At 45.4% G+C, this 26192-nt stretch overlaps 1 protein-coding gene across 1 annotated transcript in view; it reads right to left on the bottom strand.

The window, feature by feature from the left end:
• Positions 1-3636: 3636 nt before the first annotated feature.
• The window catches only part of GC (GC vitamin D binding protein), a 44297-nt gene continuing 21741 nt past the window's right edge, over positions 3637-26192 (bottom strand). Inside the window, exons 5-13 of the mRNA XM_045018245.1 lie at positions 25320-25452; positions 20044-20138; positions 17286-17415; positions 14007-14209; positions 12867-12999; positions 12244-12341; positions 11452-11584; positions 6234-6320; positions 3637-3817 (exon numbers count right to left, since the gene is read on the bottom strand). Coding sequence (XP_044874180.1) covers positions 6267-6320; positions 11452-11584; positions 12244-12341; positions 12867-12999; positions 14007-14209; positions 17286-17415; positions 20044-20138; positions 25320-25452 — 979 coding nt within the window. The 3' untranslated portion in view covers positions 3637-3817; positions 6234-6266. The remainder of the gene's footprint in view (positions 3818-6233; positions 6321-11451; positions 11585-12243; positions 12342-12866; positions 13000-14006; positions 14210-17285; positions 17416-20043; positions 20139-25319; positions 25453-26192) is intronic.

Genomic DNA, 26192 nt, shown 5'->3' with positions numbered 1-26192 from the left:
CTTTAAATAGGCCCCACCTCTTACTATGTGAACAGTGTTTGGGCAGATTTTGGAAGAAGTTCTATTTTAACTACTGCCTGTTGATAACGTTTTATGTTTCAAAACACTGCCAGTGTCTTCCGTTTGTCATCTGGTGATGCTCAGCATTTCTTGGAGCCTTGGTCTGGACAATGCCATGGTCAATTCTTGAGTCTGTGGCATCTTCTTAAATCGGGTGGGTACCATTACATGGCTCATATTCAATATAAAGTGTCCATGCACCTGCTTTCATATAGAAGATCCCAAGAGAGGACTGCTAAGGATAACATAATACTTCTGGGATGTCCATGTAATGTATGCGCTCTGAGCAAACCATATCTACTAACTGACTTAACTGCGAAGTAGATAAAATAAGTGCAACCCACCCAGTTTGATAACTGTATGGGGAGCATAAGTTCGCATTAATAGCTCCTCACTTTTCCAATGTGGATTTTCCTCTTTCTTAAAGCATAAGCGCCATCTGTTGGAGATGTGGTGCATTATTCTGGATAGTTTTAAGGGCCAGATTTTATTTGCAATTTTTGTCCTGGAACTTGTCCACACTGTGTTCCTCCTCTACCATGGTGGGTCTTGCACTTATTGGCGGATTTGCTCACCTCACAGATTCACCCTGTGGGCCGGGAAACAGCCCAGAGGCCTTCCCCTCCGGTAGAAGCCACAGTCCAGGTCAATTCCTCCTGTGTCTGATCAGGAGTTGGGAGGTCTGGGGGGAACCCGGGCCAGCCCTCTACTCTGGGTTCCAGCCCAGGGCCCTGTGGACTGCAGCTGTCTAGAGTGCCTCCTGGTACAGTTGCAACAGCTACAACTCCCTGGGCTACTTCCCCATGGCCTCCTCCCACCATCTTCTTTGTCCTCACCACAGGACCTTCCTCCTGATGTCTGATAACACTTGTACTTCTCAGTCCTCCAGCAGTTTGCCTACTCACTCTCAGCTTCTTGCGCACCTCTTGCTCCCAGTTCCTTTCACGCACTTCCTCTCCTCTGGCTCCCTCTGGCCTGACTGGAGTGAGCCCTTTTATAGCATCAGAGGGGCCTTAATTAGAGTCAGGTGCTTAACAGTCTCACCTGACTCTTAACAGGTTAATTGGAGTCAGCTGTTCTCATTTGCCTGGAGCAGCCCCTGCTCTGGTCACTCAGGGAACAGAAAACTGCTTATCCAGTGGCCAGTGTATCTCCCTTCTACTAGTCTGCTGTTCCCAACTGGCCTGGGTCTATCACAACACAGACTCCTTCACCCTGAACATTTTGATTGGTCTTTTGAGACTTTGGCCCTAAGTTTACTTTAATGGATGAGGAAACGCTTAAGTGATTACCCGTGGACACAGGTAGGCAAACTCGAGAAGTCTGGGCTGGTGCTCTGCTGTTGTCCACACAATTTGACAGCCCCACACCTACATTTATGTCCATTCTCTGCAAATAGGCTTGTGGCTAGATGTGGTTGAATGATCTGTGGTGAGTAAAATACCCAATGAATTAGTCCTTTGTCCATGAGCAGTTTGTGATTTGTTTTAAATGGTTTGTTTATTTGCCATTATCTGACAAATAGTTTGTGCAAAAGAAGTTCGGCAACCAGAAGTTCCCTGTTACAAATCTCAGTGCCGCCAAGTGCCACCTCACAATGTGGTGGGACATTGCAGCCTCAGTTTCCCCTTGTTTTTTGTGACTCCACTCAGCCACAAATGCCTTCCAGACTGCTTCAATGACTTAGTCCCATGCCTTCCAGGGTACCAGTGTCCACAGGCCTCCCGCTCAGGCCTATCAGTACTTCTTCCTCCCTGTCAATACTTCTCCCCCACCCCCATCAGGACACACCACATTCCTTCTTCCCCTTCACTCAAGGGGTCCTCTAGAGCCTCTCATTAGGGTCTGTGCATAGTCCTCTTTGTTCCCCTCCAGAAGTCCACAATAGTCCTGCGCAAACCCGGGCCCTCTCAGTTGGCCACTGGACCTGGGCTAACTCAGACTCCTTCCCCACACCCTTACCAAGAGAGACCTGACAGCTGCATATGCTTTCCCTTCGTTCTTCAGCAGAAGAGTCTCTGCTGTCCCCTGGGTCATTTCCTCAGGCAGCCCAGTAGAAAGGGCTCTAGCTCTCAGGAAAGAGTTGTCAGCCCACACTCCTTCACTCACCCCCTTACCGCTGGGCTTTCTTCCTCTGCAGTCCAATACCCTGTTCAGCTGTGGTGGGGTGGGGCTGGCCAGCCACATACCCCTGGGGCCTTAAAAGGGGCAGGCTGCCCTGTTCCATTCCCATCTGCCATGGTCAATCCCCTGCTTTATGGCTGCTTTGCAATGGTGGGACAGCACAAAACAGGTCACGTCCGGCTAGGGATCAGTTTCAGAAAGTCTAATGGGAGCTCAGTACCGTACGGCTCCTTGACCGGCACCGTTTGCTGTAGCAATTAATAAGTACATGTTTCATAGTACAGACTGCGCTTCTTTCCTGACACTGATTTGTTTGGTACAAGTCAACACGTATTTAAGCGCCTTTGCACTGAGCTGATTGCCCTTGTCCGAGACAATTGTGCAAATGAAAAAATGTCTTTCAAGCTTTACTATCAACCTCCCACCCTGCTGATAATCTTCCAGCCAAACACCCTGATGTGGAGAAATGGACCGTAGTTGTGCTCTGTAACGGGAATTAGCTCTGTCCATCGGTAGAGCGCCTTCCTCTTGTGGTGTCTCACTGCTTCTCCACTGTCTCTGCTGTCTGTACCCCAACTCCGTTGTCTCCCCACTTCCAGGGGAACGGGCAGTCCTTCGCCCGGCCTTTCGCCACAGCGCGAGCTGCAGCCCCTAGTCCAGCCCCTTGCTCGGGGGCAAACTGCAGTCATCTAGCTGGCCACTTCCTTCGGTGGCCAGTGGGGCAAAGGGGAGGGGGGACCCAGGCCCACATGCGACTCTGGACCCCGACCCAGGGACCCTGTAGCTGTCAGCCGCTCACTGCCTCTCCTTCCCCTCTGCCGCTACCTACTTACTCTGGGACACTTCCCCATAGCTCCAGCACTGCTCAGCCCCTGTATTAAGGCCACAGTCTGGGAGCCAGCCAGGCTGGAGCTCTGCTTGCTCCCCCTGACCCTGCCCAGCACTGCTCTGTCCCAGGTACTTCTCTCTACAGGCAGCCAGTCCTTCTCCCTCAAGCTCCAGGGAGAGACCGAGCTCCTCTCTGCCCTGCAGTCCTTCTTATAGGGCCCAGCCTGGCCCTGATTGGTGGCTTCTAAGCCTTCCTCTGATTGGCTGGGTTCTGTGCCACCACTCCAAGGGCTACTATTAACCCTTTGCCAGCAAATGAGTGGCAGCTGCCCCGTCACATGCTTTGTTTTCTCTTGAGTTGTTAAAATAGAGAATGGGTTTTCCATAACAAAAATTCCGGTGGAAGCTGGAATGGAAACTGGAAAAAGAACTTCTGCCCTCAGTTGGGTCAGATCATCAGTCAGCTGATGTAAATGGGGGTAGCTCCACTGAAGTCAGGGATCTGATTTATAGCAGTGGGGATCTGGTCCAATCTAACTAAAAAGAGACTTCATCTCAGTGTTTGCAAGTATGGATTTTCCATTTAAACATGCCACTGTGTTAACATGATCACCTGCAAGGAGGTACTAATGAAGCCTTTATTGAGGTTGCAATATCCACTAGTCACATTGGTGTAGTAATAGATAAGAAGCCGTGAGACTGATTCAAGCTCTTAGTTCTTGTGACTCAGGAAAAGCTGAGGTCTTCATTCATCACCATAAATGGGGGATCATTTTTCCTTTTAATTGCCGTTTTTGCTTTGTGCCTACAAAGGTGAAACAATTACCAAAGGTTATGATGTTTACAGAAATGAATAATCCAAAGGAATGAATTCAGTGTTCTGTTTCTCTCGAGCACGTAACCTGGACTGCAGTGTTGTAAGGCTGAAGGGAACTTGCTGGTACAGTTTGCTGGGTAAAGTGCAGGGCCGGCTCCAGGCACCAGCATTCCAAGCTGGTGCTTGGGGTGGCATTCTGCAAGGGGCGGCAGTCCCTGTTGTTGTGCCCCCAAGCAGCGCGCTGAATTGCCGCCGCGGGTGGCGGGGGCAGTCCGTGTGCCCTTAGGGCGGCAGGCGTGTTTCCGCGGTGAGGGCAATTCAGCGGCAGCTTCTATGTTTAGCTGTCTGGGGCAGCTTCAGCTAAACATAGAAGCTGCAGCCGAATTGCCGCCACCGCAGAAACGTGCCTGCCGTCCTAAGGGCACACGGACTGCCCCCACCGCCCGCGGCGGAAATTCGGCGCACTGCTTAGGGTAGTGAAAACTGTAGCGCCGGCCCTGGTAAAGTGTAAAAAGGATTTCCATGTATCAAATATGTGTCGCTTAGTTCTGTAAAAGGCCCATGAAACATTGCATGAAGGGGAGAAATAGTCAAAGGGATCAGTGGAAGTTAGAAACCCAACTACTGAAATTTACTGGGATTTGGGTGCCTAACTCCCATTGGCTGCTTTGAGAATCCCAGCCTGAAATGTCAGCTGCCAATTTTGAGAGTTGATTTATTAACAATGGAGAGTGTGGCACGTTTACCTCTCATTTCAAAAACTGTCACCCTCATAGAGAAAGTTAGGTTCTATTCCCGGCTGTTCTGCTCTGCAACCTTGGGCCAGTCACTTACCCTCTCTATTCTCATTGGTAAAAATTATACACCTCCGTCTCCTCCTCTTTGGTTACAAAGGCTTTGAAACCTCTGGATGAAAGATTGAACAAAAGCTAGTAAAGATCAGTAAAAGTGCTAAACATGGAATCATTGCTTTTAAATCCAGATTAAGTCTAGCTTCTAAACCAGGATCCAAGCAGGCTAGAAATTCTTTCTGCTGTTGTTATTTTTCAATGTTATCTTATCAAACTAAACAAATAATCGAAATAATTATAAGTTTGGGCCCATCTCAAGTAAAATAGTGACAAAGAATAACGGTTGTTTTTCTCCAACATGCAATCACATGGACTGAGGTGGAAAGAATGATTATTACATTCTAACAAAGTAACTCAACCAGTCAATTGATCAGATGACTCTTGACTCAAAATGTTTCCTGGCAAACTCTGCATTCTGTCAGCAAAATGATCAAAAGAAAAAAAAATCAGAATTGTTTTTTGTATTTGTACAAGGAACAATATGACCCAAGCACATTGTTTAAGTTATGTCCCTTTCAGAACATAAATGTTAAGTCTTAAAAACAATACAGTCCTGTGAAGAAATATATTTGGTGAAGACAGGAAAGATCTTGATTCAAGTCAGGATTTTGACAAAACAACAACGATGGTTAGTCCCCAGCTGATGTAAATTGGTAGAACCCTATTGAATCATATGGAGGTACAGTGATTTACACCAGCTGAGGATCTGGTCCCATACATCGGTTTCCTCTTTAGCATTACCCTCGGTATGTCTTCATGGCAGGCTTCACTCAAGTTACGTACACTTGAGTTACTGGTCTTCAGTTAGCCTAGCCTGAGTGAGAATGGCCACACTGAAATAATACTTGGGTTGCTGCATCCAGGGTGTCACTGTATTCACTGACGGGAGGTACGAAGACTTCTGGGGGCACACCCCATGGTTCTTAGCACTGCAGTAAGCTGAGCCGCTCTATGAATTCTCTCCCAACGAATTGTGGACGAACTTTGTGTATGGACAGGATTTGAGTTATGTGTAACACACAAGTTATAACTCTAGTTGCAGCGCTCTGTTGTGACGGGCCTTCCCCGACTCTCAGGTGCACTGGGCGAATGTATTGCAGTTCACCAGTGCAGAAGCTCACCAGCACTGAAGGAGAGGCAGGATCAAGCTCCCACTCCAAATCACACTCCCCTTGCTCAACCCAAGTGCTTGAGTTTGGCTGCCAGGGGCCTTCGGTGTTGGTGGGGGATGGGACAGAGCTTATTCCTTAGTGATACATACTAAACCACATAAGGTGTACTCAGAGTTCATACATTTTAAAATCTCTTAAACTGTAATGACTAAGCCTAAAAGCTGATTTAAAAATCACACTAATTGCACTAAACACCATTCTAAGGCAAGCAATTCATTTACTGTGCTTTCTAATTCTCCCAGTCTGTGTAAAGACCTGACAAATAGCAGCACGCAGTTTCCATCTTCAGTAGTCCTGTCCTTGTCCCACAGAGCATTTACCAATTAAATCATGCACTGTAAACTGCCTGCATACAAAGTCCATGTCGGATTTGACACCTACCCAGGGAGGTTTTTTTTGTTTGCATTTCCACAGCTAGATCAACATGCAGGAATCATGGTCACATGTGTGTCCAACTTCAGCGTTAATCTGAAAATGAGGCAAAAGATTCCATTATTATCCTGTAGCCTATTTAAAAAGCAATAAAGGAATGTTGGAAGGAGAGTCTTGGTTGTGATGGAATTTCATAGTAGACTCTGGATGAAATTCACTCCTCTGTAGAGCCCAGCGCCAGGCCTATGTGTCGCTTAACTCCCATTTAAGCTCTATTTTGAGGGAAGTAAACAGTGCCTATGTGAGGTACTGGCCCTCTTGATTGGGCAATATCATGCTCTATGAACAAAATGGATGATCTGCCTGACTAGTGACCTTCTATTCTAGTACTGGAAGAAGGTAGGCCTGGTGATTAAGGAACTGGCCTGGTGCTCAGGGAATCCAGGGTCAACTTCTTGTGTGCCCTTGGGTAAGCTAGTTTCATCTTTCTGTTTTGCAGTTCCCCATCTGTAAATTGGAAATAATAATACCTTTCTTCCCCCGGCCCCTCCCGCCAGCTCTTGTCTAGGTAGATTATAGGATGCAGTGTAGTTGTGTTGGTCCCAGGATATTAGAGAGACAAAGTGAGTGAGGTAATATCAGGTCTCCTGAAGAAAAGCTCTACGTAAGCTCGAAAGCTCGAATCTTTCCCCAACAGACATTGGTCAGATAAAAGACGTGACCTCCCCCACCTTGTCTCTCTATTTAGATTGCAAGCTGTGTGGCAAAGGCATTGTCTCTTACTATGTGTGTGCTCCCAGTACAATGAGACCCTGATCTCGCTTGGAGTCTCGAGGCATTATTACAGCAATACAAATACTATAGAAGATGTTACATACAAACTAAAATTTGCCAGCCTTTAATAACCCAGAGCCTCAGCATCCGGTGTGACAGCAATAGATGCGCGAAAGGAGCAAATACTGATCAGCTCCACTTGTGGTTTTTGACAGACTGCTCTGGAAAGAGAAACATAACCTGTCTCTGTCCCTCACTGTGAGGCTCTACTAGCAGAAAATGAACCACAGTGTTAGTTTGCATCCCATGCTCAGTGGGGAAGCATAAATGCATTAAGGCAATTATCCACCTACAGAGCATGTAACAAAGAGGACGGATGGTTATAGCTATTAGAAGAACATGCTTATATTTAATCAAAGTGATTTTAATACTGCGTATTCTTACTAGGAAATCCTACACAAAACAGACTGACTGACAATGAGGAGAATCGTTTATTCTGAGCACGTGTTTATTGTTGTTATAGAGCATCAGAAAAGTGCAAGAGAGCTACACAAAACACAGAAGAGAGGCAATCCAAGCACCCAAGTGTTCACAATCTAACTCAGCTAAGGGGGCTTCGCAGAACACTGGTTCAAACACAAGGGGGCATGGAGACCTCATCAGTGATGGGATTATCTCAGGAGGGTAACCATCAGCCAGAGGCGCCACCAGAAATGAAGTCTGATTGGCAATCTCTCTGCAGACTCAATGAGAGAGAGAGCAGATAAGGATAATTAAAAGATGAAAAAATACAGAGGAAGGGCACAATTAGTGGGAGTTTTGTCACTGACTTTGGCCCCATGAGGAATTTAGAGTAGCCTCACCTGCCAGGGCCAGGTGGTAAGGCATCCCCTTACACCACTGCACAGACTGTCTGGGTCACAGTACAGTGGGGGAGAACAGCTTTGCTACCTCCCTTCCTAAGCAGGTGAGTAGAGAGGCCTTGAATGTGCCCAACCTGAGGTGCTCAGCAGATGCAGAAGGGAAATAATTTACTGTTGGTATTGATCACTCACAGATTACTTCCCTGTCCGCCCTGGCCCCTTTCCACCTGAGCCAGAGGAGGGAACCAGGAAGTGAATTGTGACTCTCCATCACAATTTACTGCCTGGTGTGCTCACAGGACGGCTCAACTTTTGGGTGTCCTGTGCTCAGAGCGGATACATAGTCATTGCTTATGAAGCCATAGTTTGGCCTACAAAGTATAAGGGGAAAAGCTATCAGGAAAACCTAAATACTCTCTGAGAGTGCAGGGAGATTTAGGAACACTACTGTATAACAGGAACAGACCCAACCACACACACGACCCTAAAATAAAGCCCATTCTCTTGCTCAGAACAAACAACTGTATATTTTAAAGCTCCTAAAAATTGCCCTTTTAGCTAGCTATAGCGTCTGGGTCTATATATGATTTTAAAAGTCACCCCCCCCCCAACCAATGGAGAGTAACTTAGGCCCGTGTTTCATGTGTATGGGGAAGAAGTGGCAATCCAGTCCTAGATTTCAGATCTTATGGGAAAGGACTGTGGAAGTCCTCCTGTCAGACTGGAAACTCATCAATACCCAGACAATTTTAAATGGTTGCCAAGAAGACCAAAAAGGACTTTACAATCAGCTCAACTGGCTGGGCTGTCGTAGTTTGTTCTCCAAGACCTCACAATGAACCCAACAGGAACAATGGGCTGAACTGAGGGGCGGCTCCAGGCCCCAGCGCGCCAAGCGCGTGCTTGGGGTGGCAAGCCGTGGGGGGTGCTCTGCTGGTCGCCGTGAGGGCAGCAGGCAGGTTGCCTTCGGCAGCTTGCCTGCGGAGGGTCCACTGGTCCTGCAGCTTCGGAGGACCTCCCGCAGGCACGCCTGCCTGCCGTGCTTGGGGCGGCAAAATGCCTAGAGCCGCCCCTGGCTGAACTGAAGGAATATAGAATGTTTGGCTATTGTGTGGTCACTTAAAGCTGTGATGAAGGTGGACAGATTATCACCAGCTAGAATTCTGTCAGGTGGCAGTAAATAAATAAATAGGGTTCCCAAATTAGCGGGCTGCTCTGGTGCTTCTGGATCCAGGAGGTCAAGAGATTAACCAAGCTTTGCTGGGGGCGTATTTGGGCAGATGGAAGACATTCTCTGAGGAGCTGTCTTCCAACCATGCAAAGGCTCCCGACCTCTGGCCCTGATCCTGCAACTTTTATGGGTGAACATACCCCCTTCATCTGTGTGGAGCCCCAGGGACTTCAGTGAGGTGCCATGTGGGCTCAGGGATCTCCCTGCATGGAGCCATTTCAGAATCAGGGCCTTACAGAGTATGTGTGATGAACAAGATCTTAAATAATTTCTGTCTGCTTATGTTTGAATTGATATGGGCCAAATCCAGGTGTTTTTACTCAGGCAATCTCCCATTAAAAGGCAACAAAACCAGAATGTTGGGCTTGAGCTTTGCCCCATATTTGTGACAGTAAAAGTGTCAAGCTCCGAGCCAAGAACTGGCATACTCAATTCCTTCCAAAACCAGGAAAAACATAAAGCAGTCACATATAGTCATAGATTCTAAGGCCAGAAGGGACCCTTGGGGTCATCTAGTCTGACCTACTGAATAACAAAGGCCAGAGAATTTCCCCAAAATAATTCCTAGAGCAGATCTTTTAGAAAAACACTCTGCTTTGATTTTAAAATAGTCAGTGATGGAGAATCCTCCATGACCCTAGGTAGATTATTACAATGGTTAATTACTCTCACCACTAAAAAATTACACCATATTACCAGTCTGAATTGGTTAATGTCAGCTTCCAGCCATTGGTTCATGTTCTACTTTTCTCTGCTCGATTGAAGAGTCCATTAACTATTTGTTCCCCATGGAGGTACTTATAGACTGTAATCAAGTCACCCCTTAACTTTCTCTTTGTTAAGTTAAATAGATTCAGTTCCTTGAGTCTATCACTATAAGGTATATTTTCTAATCATTTAATCATTCTTGTGACTTTTCTTTTAACCCTCTTCAATTTATTAACATCTTTTTGAATTGTGGGCACCAGAAATGAACTCAATATTCCAGCAGAGGTCACACCGGTGCCAAACACACAGGTAAAATAAACTTTCCACTCCTACCTCGACATTCCCCTGTTTACACATCCCAGTATCACATTAGATCTTTTGGCCACAGCAGGACACCGGGAGCTCATGTTCGGCTGATTGTCCACTGTGACCCTCAAATCTTTTTCAGAGTCACAGCTTCCCAGGATAGAGTCAACCATCCTGTAAGCATGACCTACATTCTTTGTTCCCAGATGTACACATTTACATTTAGCCATATTAAAATGCATATTGTTTGCTTGTGACCAGTTTATTAAGTGATCCAGATAATTCGGAATCAGTGACCTGTCCTCTTCATTATTTACCACGCCCCCCAATTTTTTGGTCATGTGCAAACTTTATCAGTGATGATTTTATGTTTTCTTCCACGTCATTGATAAAGATGGCTTATTTGTAGAGCTACCGGCTATTTGCCAGGAAAGTAAGAAGCATTAAGTGTAGCCGTTGAGTCACCAGGTGATCACTGCTGGGTGCTGTCTGGACACCAGCCATAAGTGCCACTTAGAGGATAACATCACCCCTTGTTATTATCAGATATTGCTGGAGCAGTTCCTCCACCCAAACCTGCCCAAGTCTTGCTCTTGTCCTGAAATCAGACATTCAGTGGGTATCCCGAAAAGCAGGCTAGACTGTGCCCAGCTAAACAAATCCACAATGCAGGGAGAGGACACTAGGAGTGTTCTTTTTCTTGGGCCCGTGTATGGAGGCTAAGCATAGCCCCCATCATCCCCACTGGGCCATGCTAATGCTGTAGTACGGCTCTCCGGTGGGCATGGGGTGAGGGGGAGTGTGGGCAGCACAGGGGGCAGTGCGTGGTGCATCCAGTCAAAGGATAAGGGGGCTTCTCCTCCCGGGTACACCCTGCTTGGTGCTCCAGGAGGAGTGCGGCTTTTGTCCTAAGGGTGGAGGTTGTACCCTGGAAAGGACTTTGGAGGTGCCATTCAGGGGTGCTAGTTCTGCAGGAGCTCTTGTTGCGCTCTCAGGAAGAGATGGAGTAGATCTGGGAAGGAGAGGATGCAGGGCCAGACAACCCACTGGTACCTGCACCCAGTGGTCAGTGCCCTTCCAGAGCAGAGATGGACTCTGCAAGGAAGCTATGGAAGCTTAGGGACTCCATGACCTTAGGGGGCAGGGAAGATTCCCTCCTCCATGGCCTCATCAGGGATCCCTAGCGAATACAAAAACTGGCTATTTGGGCTGTGTGGTGATTTGCAGGATTTGACCCTAAATGCAGAGTCGCAGCAGCTACAGGAGGAGTCACATGACAGATGACAACCAAATAAACATCTGCTGAACATCAATGAAGAGAGCAGAGAAAGAGATGGCACTTTACCTTCAAGCCACAGTACACTGGAGGCGCATTCATAATACAGCACGTGGAGGCGAAATCGGCTCTCCGCTCCACCAGCTCTGTAAGGGAGGCTGGGGTTGCATCAGGCATTGTCTTGCTGAAGCTTTCTTTCAGTCTGCAATGTGGTGGCAACAGGTCAGATTTGAAAGGACACTTTAGTGACAGAATAAGCACTAAAAATGACAGTGATCTGTTGAATTCGTGTACAAATACATCAATGGCAAAACGCTCACTGATTCTAAGGAGCACAGGACAGCACTCAGTGGGCCTGATTCACTGCACCCACCAGCAACCTCAGCTACTAGCAGCCCTGCCTTAAAACTAAGGTGGGCAGAAGAAGTCATTGCCTTGTCCCCATTCAAGAGAAGTCACCTCTGAGACACAGATAATTTACACATCCCTTAATTTCGAGCACTTTTGTCTGGACACAGGTCACATGGGCTATTTCTATGCTGTTATTTGAGGAGCATAATTCTCAGTGAGGTTTCTGGTCCAAATATATCCGCTTTCTGTGAATATCCTCCATTCTTCACTTCACATTCCTACGTTTCCCAAAACACTCATGCCTGTGAACTTGGTCACTAGAACATCTGTAGAAAGTGAACTTAAAAGGGGAAAAGACACAGCTGAAATGAAGTTTAAAAAGGCGTAGGAATATTCAGGACATATTGTAGGCAAGGCCCTATTAGTCAAGAATGGAGGAGAAGCTTTAGGAGCAAATGGTAGAAGTACAGAGTAGTAGAGGATCAGGAATGTGTAGAATTTAATTCTTACTTCTGTTTGAATTCAAGGAACGTCAGGTCATTATATTCTCCACATAGCTCATCGGCCTTTGCTAGGAATTTGATTATCTCCCCTCTCAGCTGTGGCCTCTGCAGTGGAGAAAGAAAGGAATATTCCTATCAAGTAATCCCCTTGTCTGTCACAATGCATTGTACTGATCCGCTCGCTGTGGCTGGCGCCAGAGGTGAAAGTAAGCTGGTACGGTCTGGTATGGCGTACCGGCAAGAGCCAGTATGCCGTGCCGGACTGGACCGGCTTCCGCGGCGGTGATTTAAAGGGCCCAGGGCTCCAGCCACTGCGGGGAGTCCCGGGCCCTTTAAATCCCTGCCGAAGCTCTGGCAACTGGGCTTGGGCAGGGATTTAAAGGGCCCGGTGCTCCGGCCTCTAAATCTCGAAAGGCCCCGCCTCTTCCAGTTGAGGCCCCACCTCCTCTGGCTGAGGCCATGCCTCTGCTCAGGACTCCGGCATACAGGTAAGTCCTTTAAGTTACTTTCACCCCTGGCTGGCGCATACAAGCTCTGTGTAAGTTTGGGAAAGATTTTAGGGGAAGGAGAAATTTAAGAGCAAGGCAGAGGGCATCTGAATGTGAGAGAGAAAAATATGACACTTGTTACCTTGCTAGAGACACAACCTATTAAATCCGCAGTGGTACAGCATCTATTGAGAAGATTATGGGTAGCATCATACACCTTACTTAGGAACACCTCTGGGATGTTGGTTCTCCTTCGCGCTATCTCAAATGTGTATCTGCAATAGGAGAAGAAAAACATAGTACCCTCTAGTTTGTGTGTTCATCATAGGATGAAACTAGATCCCTCATTCCAGCATTGCTGACAAACTTTAGATGATGCTATCTTGCAACTACAAAAATACCAATTTCTCCAGTGTGTATTACAGACAGGGCTGGTAGTGCCACCTATTATTAACATTTCCTGATACTTCCCATTGTCGTTATTTTTTTTAATTATTATTGTAAGCTCTTTGGGGGAAGGGACTGTGGTCAAAATCCTCAAAGATACCCAGGTGCCTAACTCTAATTGGGTTAGGTGCCTAAATACCTTTGAAGATCTAAGTTTTTGTGTGTCAGTATAGCAGCAAGCACAATGGGACCCTGATCCTGTTGGGAGCTGTGGGGTGATATTCCTGAAGAAAGGCAGGATGGTCTTGCAGTTAAGGCACAGGACTGGGACTCAGGAGATCTGGGCTATATTCCTGGCTCTGACACTGACTCCGTGTGTCCTTGGGTTAGCCACTTAATCTCTCTGTGCCTCTGTTCACATAATAATACTTCCTTCTCCCCACCTCACTCTGTCTGTCTTGTCTATTTAGATTGTTAGCTCTTTGGGGCAAGGACTGTCTCTTATTAGGGTTATGCAGCACGAAGCATGATGGGGCCCTGTCGCAATGAGGACCTCTTGATGCTGCTGACATACAAATGATATAGAATCATGGACTTTAAGGTCAGAAGGGACCATTATGATCATCTAGTCTGACCTCCTGCACAATGCAGGCCACAGAATCTCACCCACCCACTCCTGTATCAAACCTGTGTCTGAGCCATTGAAGTCCTCAAATCACGCTTTAAAGACTTCAAGGTGCAGAGAATCTTCCAGCAAGTGACCCAATAATCATAAACCAAAGGCAATTAACCCAGTGCTTTCGAGAAGTGTTAGAATGAAACTAGGACTCCACTTTGTCAGCGATAACCACTGTTCGGTCTGGGCTAGCGGAAGGAGGGCAATGAGCCTACATACTGATCCATCTGATGGCTCCCAGCGTCAGTGCACAGCTGTTCATCTGTGGGCCTTTGGATTTCCGGCAGTTGAGGGGATTTAGCAGGTTGCAGTGAATACATGCACAGGTAGTTTTCCAGGAGATTTTTTCCTTTGCAACAATCAGAAATTTTTTCATCCTTGGATGATAGTTTAGTGCAGATTTTTGTGGTGAGTTCTGATAGCTATAAAAAAAGACAGCAACGAGTTTAAGAGCTGAAGTATAGTGATACCTGGCATTTTTACAATGGTTTACCTGTTCTAAACAGTGTGCAGACACTGACTACTGAATTCCCACTACGCCCTTAGGAGGCATGCGGGTAAATACTATTATCCCCATTTACAGATGGGGAAACAAGCAAGAAGGTGAAATGATTTGCTCAAGGCCAAACAATGAGTCAGTGGCAGAGCTATGATTACTACTCAGGACCTCCTGACTCCCAGCCCTGTGGTCATTCCTCCAATGCCTTATCTATTATTAATAAGTCTGTTGTGTTTGGAACAACAGCATTTCCAGTTACTGCCCTGGGCTTTGGATCCAGGTCCTGGAGTTCAGAGTGAGGAAAAAAAAAAGAGTTCATAAGACCTTAAGTGAATTGCACAAGCTGGAGAGAAATTTACCTCTGTGCTGTCAAACAACTCCAGATCCCAAACCGTCTCAAAATGACAATGTGTCAAACAATAAAAACACATGGTAGAAGGATGACCATATCAGAACCAATTCCTGATGGTTGAGATGCTGAAAAGGCATGACTCTGGCTTTTGCAGCCTCTGAAAACTGGCTTAACTTTTCCGACCTGCCACAAACCTCACAAAGTCCAGCTAGTGAACTTTGGTATTGGACTTCGAATGCAGGGTTGGGTGCAATGCTTAGGGTTATGTGTCAGTTTTCAAATGCTTAGAATCCATATCATCTTAACAGTAATCAGTCAAAGCCAACTTGGTTTGCACACATGGATGTTACTGTCACAAAGCACCATTGTAAAAGCCGAGTAGATTTTAGAAGAGGATTAGACATTGAAGTCAAGATACTCAAAAGTAACTAGTGAGTTCTGGTGCCTCCATGTTTAGGTGCCCAACATGGGATACCATCAAGGTGATTGTTTTAGAAAGCATTGAGCACTCACTCTCTGAAATTGAGACCCCCCTCGTAAGTGTCAAGTTGGGCACCCCAAAATTGAGATATCCCATATCACTAGTCACTGTTGAAAATGTGAGGTACTCCCTTCTCTTCATATCTCATTATATAATGCCTGCATCTGTAACTTTCACTCCATGCATCTGAAGAAGTGAGGTTTTTTACTCACGAAAGCTTATGCCCAAATAAATCTGTTAGTCTTTAAGGTGCCACTGGACTCCTTGTTAATCTGAATAAGAATATCATCCATAATTTGACTATTTAGGATAAAACTGTAGAACTGATATTAATCCCCAAACTTTAGGACATAAAGACTAAAGACTGAGGTTAGGAAGACATTTCCCCCACAGATACACTACTGCCTAGGAGGGAAACTAATGGGTCAGTTAATATAGAAACCGAATAAAAGAATTTTCAATGGATGTATTTACTCAAACTCCACAGCAGTGTGATGGGCACCTATCAAATAGAGAAATCCATCCGCTAACTTCTTCTTCCATGAGGAAGAGTAAATAAAGAAATAGGGAAAACAATTAGCAGCACAAGTGATTATTATACTAATAAATTAGCTGGTGATTTGAAAACTCAATTACAAATACAGAAATAAATACATGAAATGGGAAATCGAATGGAATCACTCATGCTACTCTCTAGAGATCCCATTTCAAAGAGGTCTTTATAAGTAATACAGTCATCTGAAACTAGGGCTGGTCTACACTACCGCGGTAAATCAATCTAACTTACGTAACTTCAGTTACGTGAATAATGTAACTGAAGTCAATGTAGTTAGATCCACTTACTACAGTGGCTACACTGTGCTGTGTTGACAGGGGAGCATCTCCTGTTGACTTCCCATATGCTTCTCAGGGAGGTGGAGTACACAAATCGATGGGAGAATGCTCTCCCATCGATTTAGCGATGTCTTCACCAGACTCGCTAAATCGATACTCGCTGCATCGATTGCAGCGGTGCTAACCTACCAGTAAGTGTAGACATACCCTAAGAGAAAAGAAACCCAGAGGGAATAAGCAGCAGAAAAAAAACAAGCCCCTTTGAAGAATGAAATGATAGCACTTACGAAGCTTATGCACTTCAGGCCACATTGTTAAAGGTGTTTAGATTCCTAACTCCCATTGGGCAGCCAAATACTTTCAAACTCTGGCCTTCTCCTAAGAATTTTCTAAGGGAAGTGGTCGTGGAAATTCAACTACTTGAGACATTTTAAACAAAACGGCACCAAAGCACGACCAAGCGTACAATGTGATATAATCCTGCACCAGCAAGGAGGCTGGACCAAGTCAGTGTTTCTCAGTCTACAGTGTGTGACCCTTATTTCATGGACTGAGGGAAAAAAAGCCAAATCCTGAAGTTTATAGGATCCAGGGAGCACATCTTGCTCTCTCTTCCCTCTTCTGCTCCTCCTGCCACCTTATCCCTCTTCCACTTCCCAACCCAGTCACCCCACAGCTCTCTGCCTTCCCCTCCTCCCACTCGCCTAGAGAACCTAATTCTGGGGTAGGGGAACCTAAGAAAAAGGTAATAATTGGAGATATAGCAATCTCCTAGAACTGGAAGGGACCTTGAAAGGTCATTGAGTCCAGTTCCCTGCTTTCACTAGCAGGACCAATTTTTTGCCCCAGATCCCTAAGTGGCCTCCTCAAGGATTGAGCTCACAACCCTGGGTTTAGTAGGCCAATGCTCAAACCACGGAGCTATCCCTCCCCCCTGGTGTTTCTAGAGGCTTCAGAGCCAACCTCCCAAAGCAGCACTCACTGAAGTGAGTATTTAGCAGGCAGAGGTGGGAGACAAGAAGGGAAACAGCCTCAGCAGGAGCCCACCATCCCCTAGGCTCCCAAACCCCCACCCAGCATCAGGCCCCTGCCAGCCCCATTGAGCATCCCCACCATTCCTATGCCCAACTCCCCAGCACCTGACAGTATGCCCAACCTATTGCTCAAAGCATTCCAATGCCTCCCATTGTTTCTCCCTTTGATCCAAATCTCACAAGCTTTTGTGGCATGACATCTGAGGCCATTTTTTGGCTTGTGGGGTCAACAAACTGAAGAACCACAGTGCTAGGTGACCTAAGAGGTCTGTTCTGTCTAGAATTCTGGGATTCCTACCTCCTTCTGCATGCAGTCTTCAGCCATGGCACTACAGCATTTGGAAAACACCTCAGCAGAGTCTTCAGCTAGTGGGGAAATGTCCTCAAAGGAGGCAGAGGGTATCTTCTGAGCTAACATTGTTAAGACGCTAGACAGTCACAAAATACAAAACGGAGTTAGGTATTTTAGCTATTCCAACGTCTGCCTACCGTTCTTAAGTCCTGTCCATTGATATTTGTAGGATAAGTGCCATGAATTTAGAACATGAGTCACTAAAAAGAGATTTGCTTATTTCATCCTATGGATGCAGAAGGTCTGAAAAAACAAATACTGTATATTCTTTATTGAATGTTGAATCAGGAGCAGAGAAAGTCTTTTATTGCCAATACTTTAGCTCTCAACCTACTAGGATGACCCGCATATGCCTTATGGCTTTTTAAAACATGGACTAAAAATAGAAGAGCAACGTGATAGTGTTTCCCTACCTAGGTGACCATCTAGGGTGACCAGATGTCCCATTTTTATAGGGACACTCCCGATATTCAGGGCTTTGTCTTATATAGACTCCTATTACTCCCCACCCACGTCCCAATTTTTCACACTGGCTATCTGGTCACCCTACCATCACCTGCTAGAGAAAGGGAAGAACCTCAATTAGAAACACAACCCACACCAGTGGGGTGAATGACTGATTGCCTCCTGGGCTGAGTTAGGTGGTGATCCATCAGACACTTGGGCCTTAAAAGCAGGCTGCCAGGATCCCGGGTGAAGGTAGGCGGGACTAGTGTCAGGAACTCAGTAGGCAGGAACAACCACTGGGCTTCAGAGTAAGTATCAGGGTCAATAGTCAAGCAGCGAGTCAGGCCAAAGGACAGAGCTAGAGACAGATTGGGGATCAGGCTGAGGCCAATACCAGGTATCGGGGCCATGTGAGTATTCCAGGGTTTGAACCGGGGTCAAGATTCAAGATCAATACTGGGAGTTCAGGAACAGAGAAAGTAGGGTGGTCATGGCAGCCAGCTAGTGCTCTGCATTATTGCCTAGACACTTCCTGGAATGGCCTTTGGGTTTATATAGTGTGGGGAGACAATCAAGTTTCATGAGGCTGTTATCTGTCAAACCCCTAGAGGTGAGACTTCCTGGGGTTGGTGTCTGCAGTGGGTCATGGGTTGGGGCGCACAAGCTGGTAACAGGTGTCAGTGTAGAAGTGGTGTTCACTGCCTGGCAACCCTGCGGGCCTGTGTATAGACCTGTTGGGTCTTATACAGGCTGAGGGAGCTTGGTGTGGAAGAGATTGTAGTGGCAGTAGTATTTGTCTGTGTGGGAAGGCCTACCAATTTGGTGTTGTCTATGCCTGAAAAACTGAGCTAACTACTGTGGCGGACCCTTGGAACAAGGGGCCAGGGAGACCATCCTGGGGCTGGGTCTTCTGGAAGGGGACTAAATAATAGAAGAGACCTTCAGGGCAGGCTTCTGTATGGGGGAGGCTATAAGGAGCAGGGAACTGAAGAGAAGTCCAGTAAGAACGGTGAGTTGAGCTCAGGAGCTTGTGTATGTGCTGGGACTATGAGTGCCCTGAAAGGGGATTGAACTTTGAACTCTTCGGTGACTTGCCTGGAGGGCCAGGCCGTGGAAGACCCATGCAGATGGAGATGGCCAGCAGAAGGGGCTGTAACTGGGGATACCTGCAACATTATGCCCTATTGCAAGTGGGTGCTCTAATGGTGAGTGCACCATAATGAACTGGAAGACTGAAATGCTTAACATGCTTGCATAAACGAGGATCATTGGGCCAATTCCTCCTTACGGAGTATATTGTTCTACTCTGGCAAGCTCCCTGTGAAGTCACTGGGAATGATGCCTGAGCAATGACTGAGTTACAAGTGAGTAGAAATGTCATACTTTAGCCCTCCCTAAAGATGGACTAATGGTTTGAAAGGTGCATACCTTAAACAAAAATAATCTCATTAAAACAGTGTAGTTGGGAAAGAACAAGACCAACTTTTTCAAGCATGAGTGCCTAAATTTAGGTACCTCCCTCTCTGTGTAAGTACTTAAATAAGTGGTCTTGATTTTCAAGGCGCTGAGCACTTGTGATTCCATATGGATGCTCAGCATCTCTGAAAAGCAGCACATTAATTAAAGGGCCAAACCTGAGACATCTCGTTTGAAGATGGTGGCCTAAATAGCTGGAGTTGGGAAATCCAGAGGCATGGCTCCATACCCAGATTTAACTCTGAAACCAAGAGTATCCATGAGCACTTGCCACCTTTATCCTTGATACACTCTTGTACTCTTATGTTATCCCACCTTCCGGCACTAGTCAAGAGCCCAGAACATTAATATCTTGCTCTCTGTGTTCAGTACACAAACAACACCCCCGCTGTTCGCAATGCCACTACAAAGCCGAAAGTCCAATCTACTCTCCCATCTCTACAGACGAGAAACAGTATATGCCTCTTGATCACCCTTCTAATCGGATGGGAGACTCCACCAACCATATACAAGAGAGATCTCTAGCCATGTCAGTTGAAATAATCTTGGGTTGAATGAGAGCCCATCTAAACAAGGATTTCACAGCTCTGACATGCTACAAAAGAATGGTAATAGGTTAGACTGGTTGCTTTGTACCTCTACCAAATACAGTACTTTTCCACAGAATACAACAATGCACTTATTTTTCAAATCCTGCTGAATCTTATTACAATTTTACAGTAAACAGGAAATTCAAATATGAAACACCTTCCCTTCTGAACATATAGTATTGCCTTTGTACCTGAACTTTGATTTTTCCTTCCCATATACTGCATAGCGGGAACAAATTCTGTTTGACATGGTGGTGAGTATGGATAGAGTCTTTCTTTCTAATCTCTGGAACAGAAAGGAGAAGAATTGCATTAGGCACAGATTGATTCCTTTACTTGTAGTCTACGGGAGCATTCCTATCAGTCAGCATGTCATTCAGTTTATTATCCTAAATGAGTCTAAATATCCCCATTAACTCTCAGTGTTGTTCAGTACCAAGCAATGCTGCAAAGCAATGCTGAAATGACACACAGTTTTCCTAGATGTCCACTATCACGGTGGTTCTCAAACTTTTGTACTGGTGACCCCTTTCACATAGCAAACCTCTGAGTGCGACCTCCCCTTATAAATTAAAAACACTTTTTTATATATTTAACACCATTATAAATGCTGGAGGCAAAGCAGGGTTTGAGGTGGAGGCTGACAGCTTGTGACTCACCATGTAATAACCTTGCAACCCCCTGTGGGGTCCTTACCCCCAGTTTGAGAACCCCTGGGCTATCATTTGTGGTCCTTCAGTTTTGTGATGGATCAAGGAGATATTTATATAGTCCTTAGGCTCATGTAAGATGTCCTGTCACCTCGGGTACTCCAACTGGAGCCCCTTCTTCCTGTCATGAATACCCTTTTTACTGGTTGCAATGCTGACAAACTGCTGCCCTCTTCTCTGTCCTGAGGAGCGTCAGAAATGCAGGTCTGAATATGTGAACTTGGCAGTTCTCAGTCATTTGCATTTCCCTTCCTAGTAATTCACTCCTTTTCAGAAGTGGCTTTTAACTTCTGAATCTCTTTATTTTTATTTAGAATTGCAAACTTACTTCCTTTCTCTTAAGATCAGTATCCTCCAGAGTGGTGATTCTCTATCTTTTACAGACTGGGACCTCTGCTTCCCTACCAGGGCTGTCTCTCATCTAGCCAGGCCTGCTTTACTATTTAGCAATATGTGATCCCCTCTCACCAATCTGTGATTCTCCACCCCTGGAGATCCTGATCTCCATGTTGAGAAGCTCACAGCAGCGATCCTCCACCTGTGGCTCTGGACTGGAGCTTGTGGCGTGCTACTCAATATTAGAATCATAGAATATCAGGGTTAGAAGGGACCTCAGAAGGTCATCTAGTCCAGCCTGCTGCTCAAAGCAGGACCAATCCCCAAACAGATCTTTACCCCAGACCCCCCCTAAATGGTCCCCTCAAGGATTGAACTCACAACACTGGGTTTAAGCAGGCCAATGCTCAAACCACTGAGCTATCCTTCCCCCCTCATTTACATACATGTTTCATCCAGAGCAGGGAACTCTAAACAAGTGACTCTGGTAGCATCAGACCCACTGAAATCCATTTTCCAACTTTTTTTCTCTCTCAGGTGAGAGTGGAAACAACACCCAACAGGCAGAGAGAGAGAGTAAAGATACAACTTTTCCTTCCCAGCAGCAAGAAGTGGGACAGATTGAAGCAGTGCTGCATCACACACATCACGAAGCACCATCAGAACACCATGAAGACATAGATTTGTGCAACTCCTTTGAATAGGGAAATTGTTCTCCATTTGCTAAAGTTTGGGAACTACTGCAGTAAACGCTTCAAACCTGCTCCCCTTGTTCTTGGATTTTATGCCTTCATGTGCCATGGCTCCATCTGCTAGCTAAAGACTAGAACTCCTTGTTCTTAGGCAAATATGCCTGCACATGGCTGCACTAAATACATTGCATGGCATGTCAGAGCTAGATGATATTATCTGTTCTCATGAATAATAGATACTTTTCTATTTGGTACTTCAGCTTTGGAAATAGTCCTGGTTCAGCCATAATTGTTTACAATCTCTTTCTGGCTTGCTAACCATCGCACGCTAGATCCTCAGCTGGTGTGTGGAATGGCACAGAGCCGCTGAGGTCCATAAGACAATGCTAATTTACACCAGCAGAGGGTTTGTCTCCAAATGTCTAATACTGAGCAAGCCAAACTGTCAACTTCAGGACTGCCACTAAATCCCTTCTTATGGATCCCTTTAATTCAAAAGTTTGGTTGTCTTTGCTTCCTCCCCTCTTTTCAAACAGCTAAATGGAACTAATTGGCTCTCAACATACAAAATAGTTTTCCAGGTTGCTGGAAATGACTGGAGTGATGATTAGCAGCTGCCACTTAGTAGGAAATGAACATCATGTTTGTGATGTTTACTTAATTTCCCTACAGGCTTTAAGCAAAGGGAATCGGTGCACCTGCCTCCACTGCATTAGCAGCAAACCCTATTCCAATCTGGGTGCATGGTGATGCTAGGAAACCAAAAAAAACTACAGACCCTAAATGTGATCTTCCTGAACTGCACAGTGAGACCATGTATGGAGGTAGATTCAGAGCAAACCCCCTTTTTGGTACCAGTGGCACAATAGTGAGGAGGGAGAGAAGTTTAATTTCCTAGCTCGCTCTCTCCACCAAGGAAATGATTTTGCATGCTCTCATAGTTTCCCTTAAGGGATTGTGCAGCGTATTACAATGAATCTCCATAGCAATAGATCTCTCAGAGAAAGACTCTACGCTATTCGGCTATATCTTGTTTGATGTGTGGCCCACCTCTCTGAACTTTACTCTTTTGTGTTTTTAGCTTCTCCATTTGCTCTGCAGCAACATTTCTTTTACCTAAGCTAAAGATCCCTGTAGCACCCCAAAATACTGTGGGGTTTGCTCATCAAGTGGGTTACTACCAGAACAATTGTAATGTGAACGTGGGGATAGGGACGTGCTGAACCTGGGGCATATAAGGGCGTCAGCTTGAGAGTGCTGATTGACCCGGTCCACTCAGACTTGCTTTATTAGTGTGTGTGTGTGTGTGTCTATGTGTTTTCATCTGATTTTGGGGCTGGAGGAACCCAGCCCTGGGGAACCGAGGTCCTGCAGCGTAGCTCCATTGGGAGGGGACTTGCAGAAGGAAGGAGTAGAGCTCTATATGAACACACAAGTGACATAAGCAGCACATTACAGAACCCCCACCCCCCGAAGAGTAACCCAAATAAAGGAGCATAGCCCAAAGTAACTGGCACATCTGGTAACACCAGTGCCAGGTGCCCCAGAGGGAATGAACAGAACAGGTAACCATCAAGTGATCCATCCCCTGTCACTCATTCCTAGCCTCTGGCAAACAGAGGCTAGAGACACCATCCTTGCCCATCCTTGCTAATAGCCATTGATGGACCTATCCTCCATGAATTTATCTAGGTCTTTTTTGAGCCCTGTTATGGTCTTGGCCTTCACAACATCCTCCGGCAAAGAGTTCCACAGGTTGACTGTGCATTGTGTGAAGAAATACTTCCTTTTATTTGTTTTAAACCTGCTGCCTATTAATTTCATTTGGTGACCCCTACCTCTTGTGTTATAAGTAGTAAACAATACTTCCTTATCTACTGTCTCTACACCAGTCATGATTTTATAGACCTTAATCATATCTCCCCTTAGCCATCTCTTTTCCAAGCTGAAAAGTCCCAGTCTTATTAGTCTCCCCTGATACAGAAGTCGTTCCATATCTCTAATAATTTTTGTTGCCCTTTTCTGAATCTTTTCCAATTCCAAAATATCTTTTTTGAGATGGGGCAACCACATCTGCACACAGTATTCAAGATGTGGGCGTACCATGGATTTATATAGAGGCAACATGATATTTTCTGTCCTATTGCCTATCCCTTTCTTAATTATTCCCAACATTCTGTTCATTTTTTTTGACTGCCACTGCACATGGAGTGGTTGTTTTCAGAGAACTATCCACGACTCCAAGATCTCTTTCTTGAGTGGTAACAGCTAATTTAGACCCCATCATTTTTTTATGTATAGTTGGGATTATGTTTTCCAATGTGCATTTCTTTTCATTTATCAACTTGAAATTTCATCTGCCATTTTGTAGCCCAGTCACCCAATTTTGAGAGATCCTTTTGTAGCCCTTCGCTGTCTGCCTGGGTCTCAACTATCTTTAGTAATTTTGTATCATCTGCAAATTTTGCCACCTCATTGTTTACCCCTTTTTCCAGATCATATATGAATATGTTGAATTGGACTGGTCCCAGAACAGACCTCTGGGGGACACCACTATTTAACTCTCTCCATTCTGAAAACTGACTATTTATTACCTACCCTTTGTTTCCTATCTTTTAACCAATTACCAATCCATGAGAGAACCTTCCCTCTTATCCCATGGCACCTTACTTTGCGTAAGTGCCTTTGGTGAGGGACCTTGTCAAAGGCTTTCTGAAAATCTAAGTACACTGTATCCACTGGATCCCCTTGGTCCACATGCTCGTTGACCCCCTCAAAGAATTCTAGTAGATTGGTGAGGCATGATTTCCCTTTACTAAAACCATGTTGACTCTTCCTCAACAAAATTATGTTCGTCTATATGTCTGACAATATTGTTCTTTATTATAGTTTCAATCAGTTTGCCTGGTACCAAAGTCAGGCTTATAGGCCTGTAATTGCCGGGATCACCTCTGGAGCCCTTTTTAAAAATTGGCGTCACATTAGCTATTCTCCAGTCATCTGGCACAGAAGCTGATTTAAATGGTAGGTTACAGACGACAGTTAGTAGTTCTGCAATTTCACATTTGAGCTCCTTCAAAGACAATTCTGAGTGTGACAAGATTGAGGTTTACATAAGAGAGATATTTTTTGATTATGCTGCAACCAAACCCCTTATTGAGCTCATTTTCATCATGCGTGGCAGCATCTTAGTGACAGTAAGATGCTGCCACACATGATGAAAACATATGGAGTGGAAACATATGGAGTGGACTTTGCACAAATTTAGATTTTCTATCAAAATTAATGATTTAGCAAGGTCCTGATGTGGAACTTAATGGTTTTAGCTGAGTTTCATTTGGAGTGTTGGGGTTTGACTTCAAGAAGTACATATTAAAGGAGTGCAAACCCCGGGGGATCAAATGCAGAGCAAATGTTCCCTTGCTTCCTCATGGAGCAAAACTGGCGAGGGCCACACCACTTAATCATGATTAAAAGTCAGTGGATGCCAGGACTGAATCGCTACATCCTTTGGTAGCCTTCCAAATGACACCCTGAATCACTGTTCTATACAGTACATGTAATTTATGATGCATGGTGCTGCATTTTGCACACACACCGCCATGCCACTGGGATAGGGACTGTATCAAGATTAAAGAACTGATAGAAGAGACAACTTTTTAAAAAAAGTTTTAGACTTGTTTTGGTGTAGAAGTTGGCAGGAAGCAAGTGAAAGAGGGACACACTTACCTCTTTCAAGAAGCACACAGTAGGGCTTGGTGAAATGCAGCAAGTCCCAACCATGGATAAGTAACTCTTTATAGAACCCACTAATACTGGCAGTGGGGCTTGTCCATAGTTACTGGAATACTCGTGCGTAAACCTAGAAAAGAGACAGTACTTGGCTGGAGGATTTGTTAACTCAGAAGGATTTTCAAAGACATCTAAAGGGATCTGACACCTAATTCCTGAAGAAAGTCAATAACGTTCAAAGAGTTGGGCACCTGACTCCCTTCTGGGCTTCTGAAAATCCCACCCCAGTGTTTTTGCAAGTGTAACATATGCTATTTTCCATTTTTTTAAAATGGTGGTAGCCATGAACATATAGCAGTCTGCCCATATAAACCAGTTCACAAAAATGGGCGTAAACCTATGTGAATGAGTCACTGTTCCACTAACTGAGATCAGAACAGAAATACTCTAGCAAGTTTGTTTCTTCGTATGGATTTTTTGATGATCAATACAGTTTGTGAGGTCAGCCTGACCTGACAGAGTCTTCATCACTGTCATGGTATTAAAAAAATATTACATTGTCTGGTTTAAGATCTTCCTGATTAGTTTCAGATAAATTAATAAATAGTTTAATAAATTGCATTTTTGTCATGCCTGGCATCTGCCAAGCCCGATGAGCGAATTAGGTGGGCTAGCAAGAAAAGATAAATACGTGGAGCTAGGTCATGGCCCTGTGCATCAATGGAATGCAGAGTGAGAGGACAGAGGAGAGACTCTGTAGTGCCTAAGTCATAGGGAGGGAGACATTATGATTGTATAAAGCATAATGCCAACAGTGGAGCTATGGTCATGTCCCTTCCTATCCACTGTAGGCCTGTGAGTGCGGGCCGT

This window comes from Mauremys mutica, chromosome 5, assembly GCF_020497125.1.
Source record: "Mauremys mutica isolate MM-2020 ecotype Southern chromosome 5, ASM2049712v1, whole genome shotgun sequence".
NCBI classification, from domain to species: Eukaryota; Metazoa; Chordata; order Testudines; family Geoemydidae; genus Mauremys; species Mauremys mutica.
The sequence above is the reverse complement of the archived record's forward strand: the minus strand, read 5'-3'. Positions and strand labels throughout refer to the sequence as shown.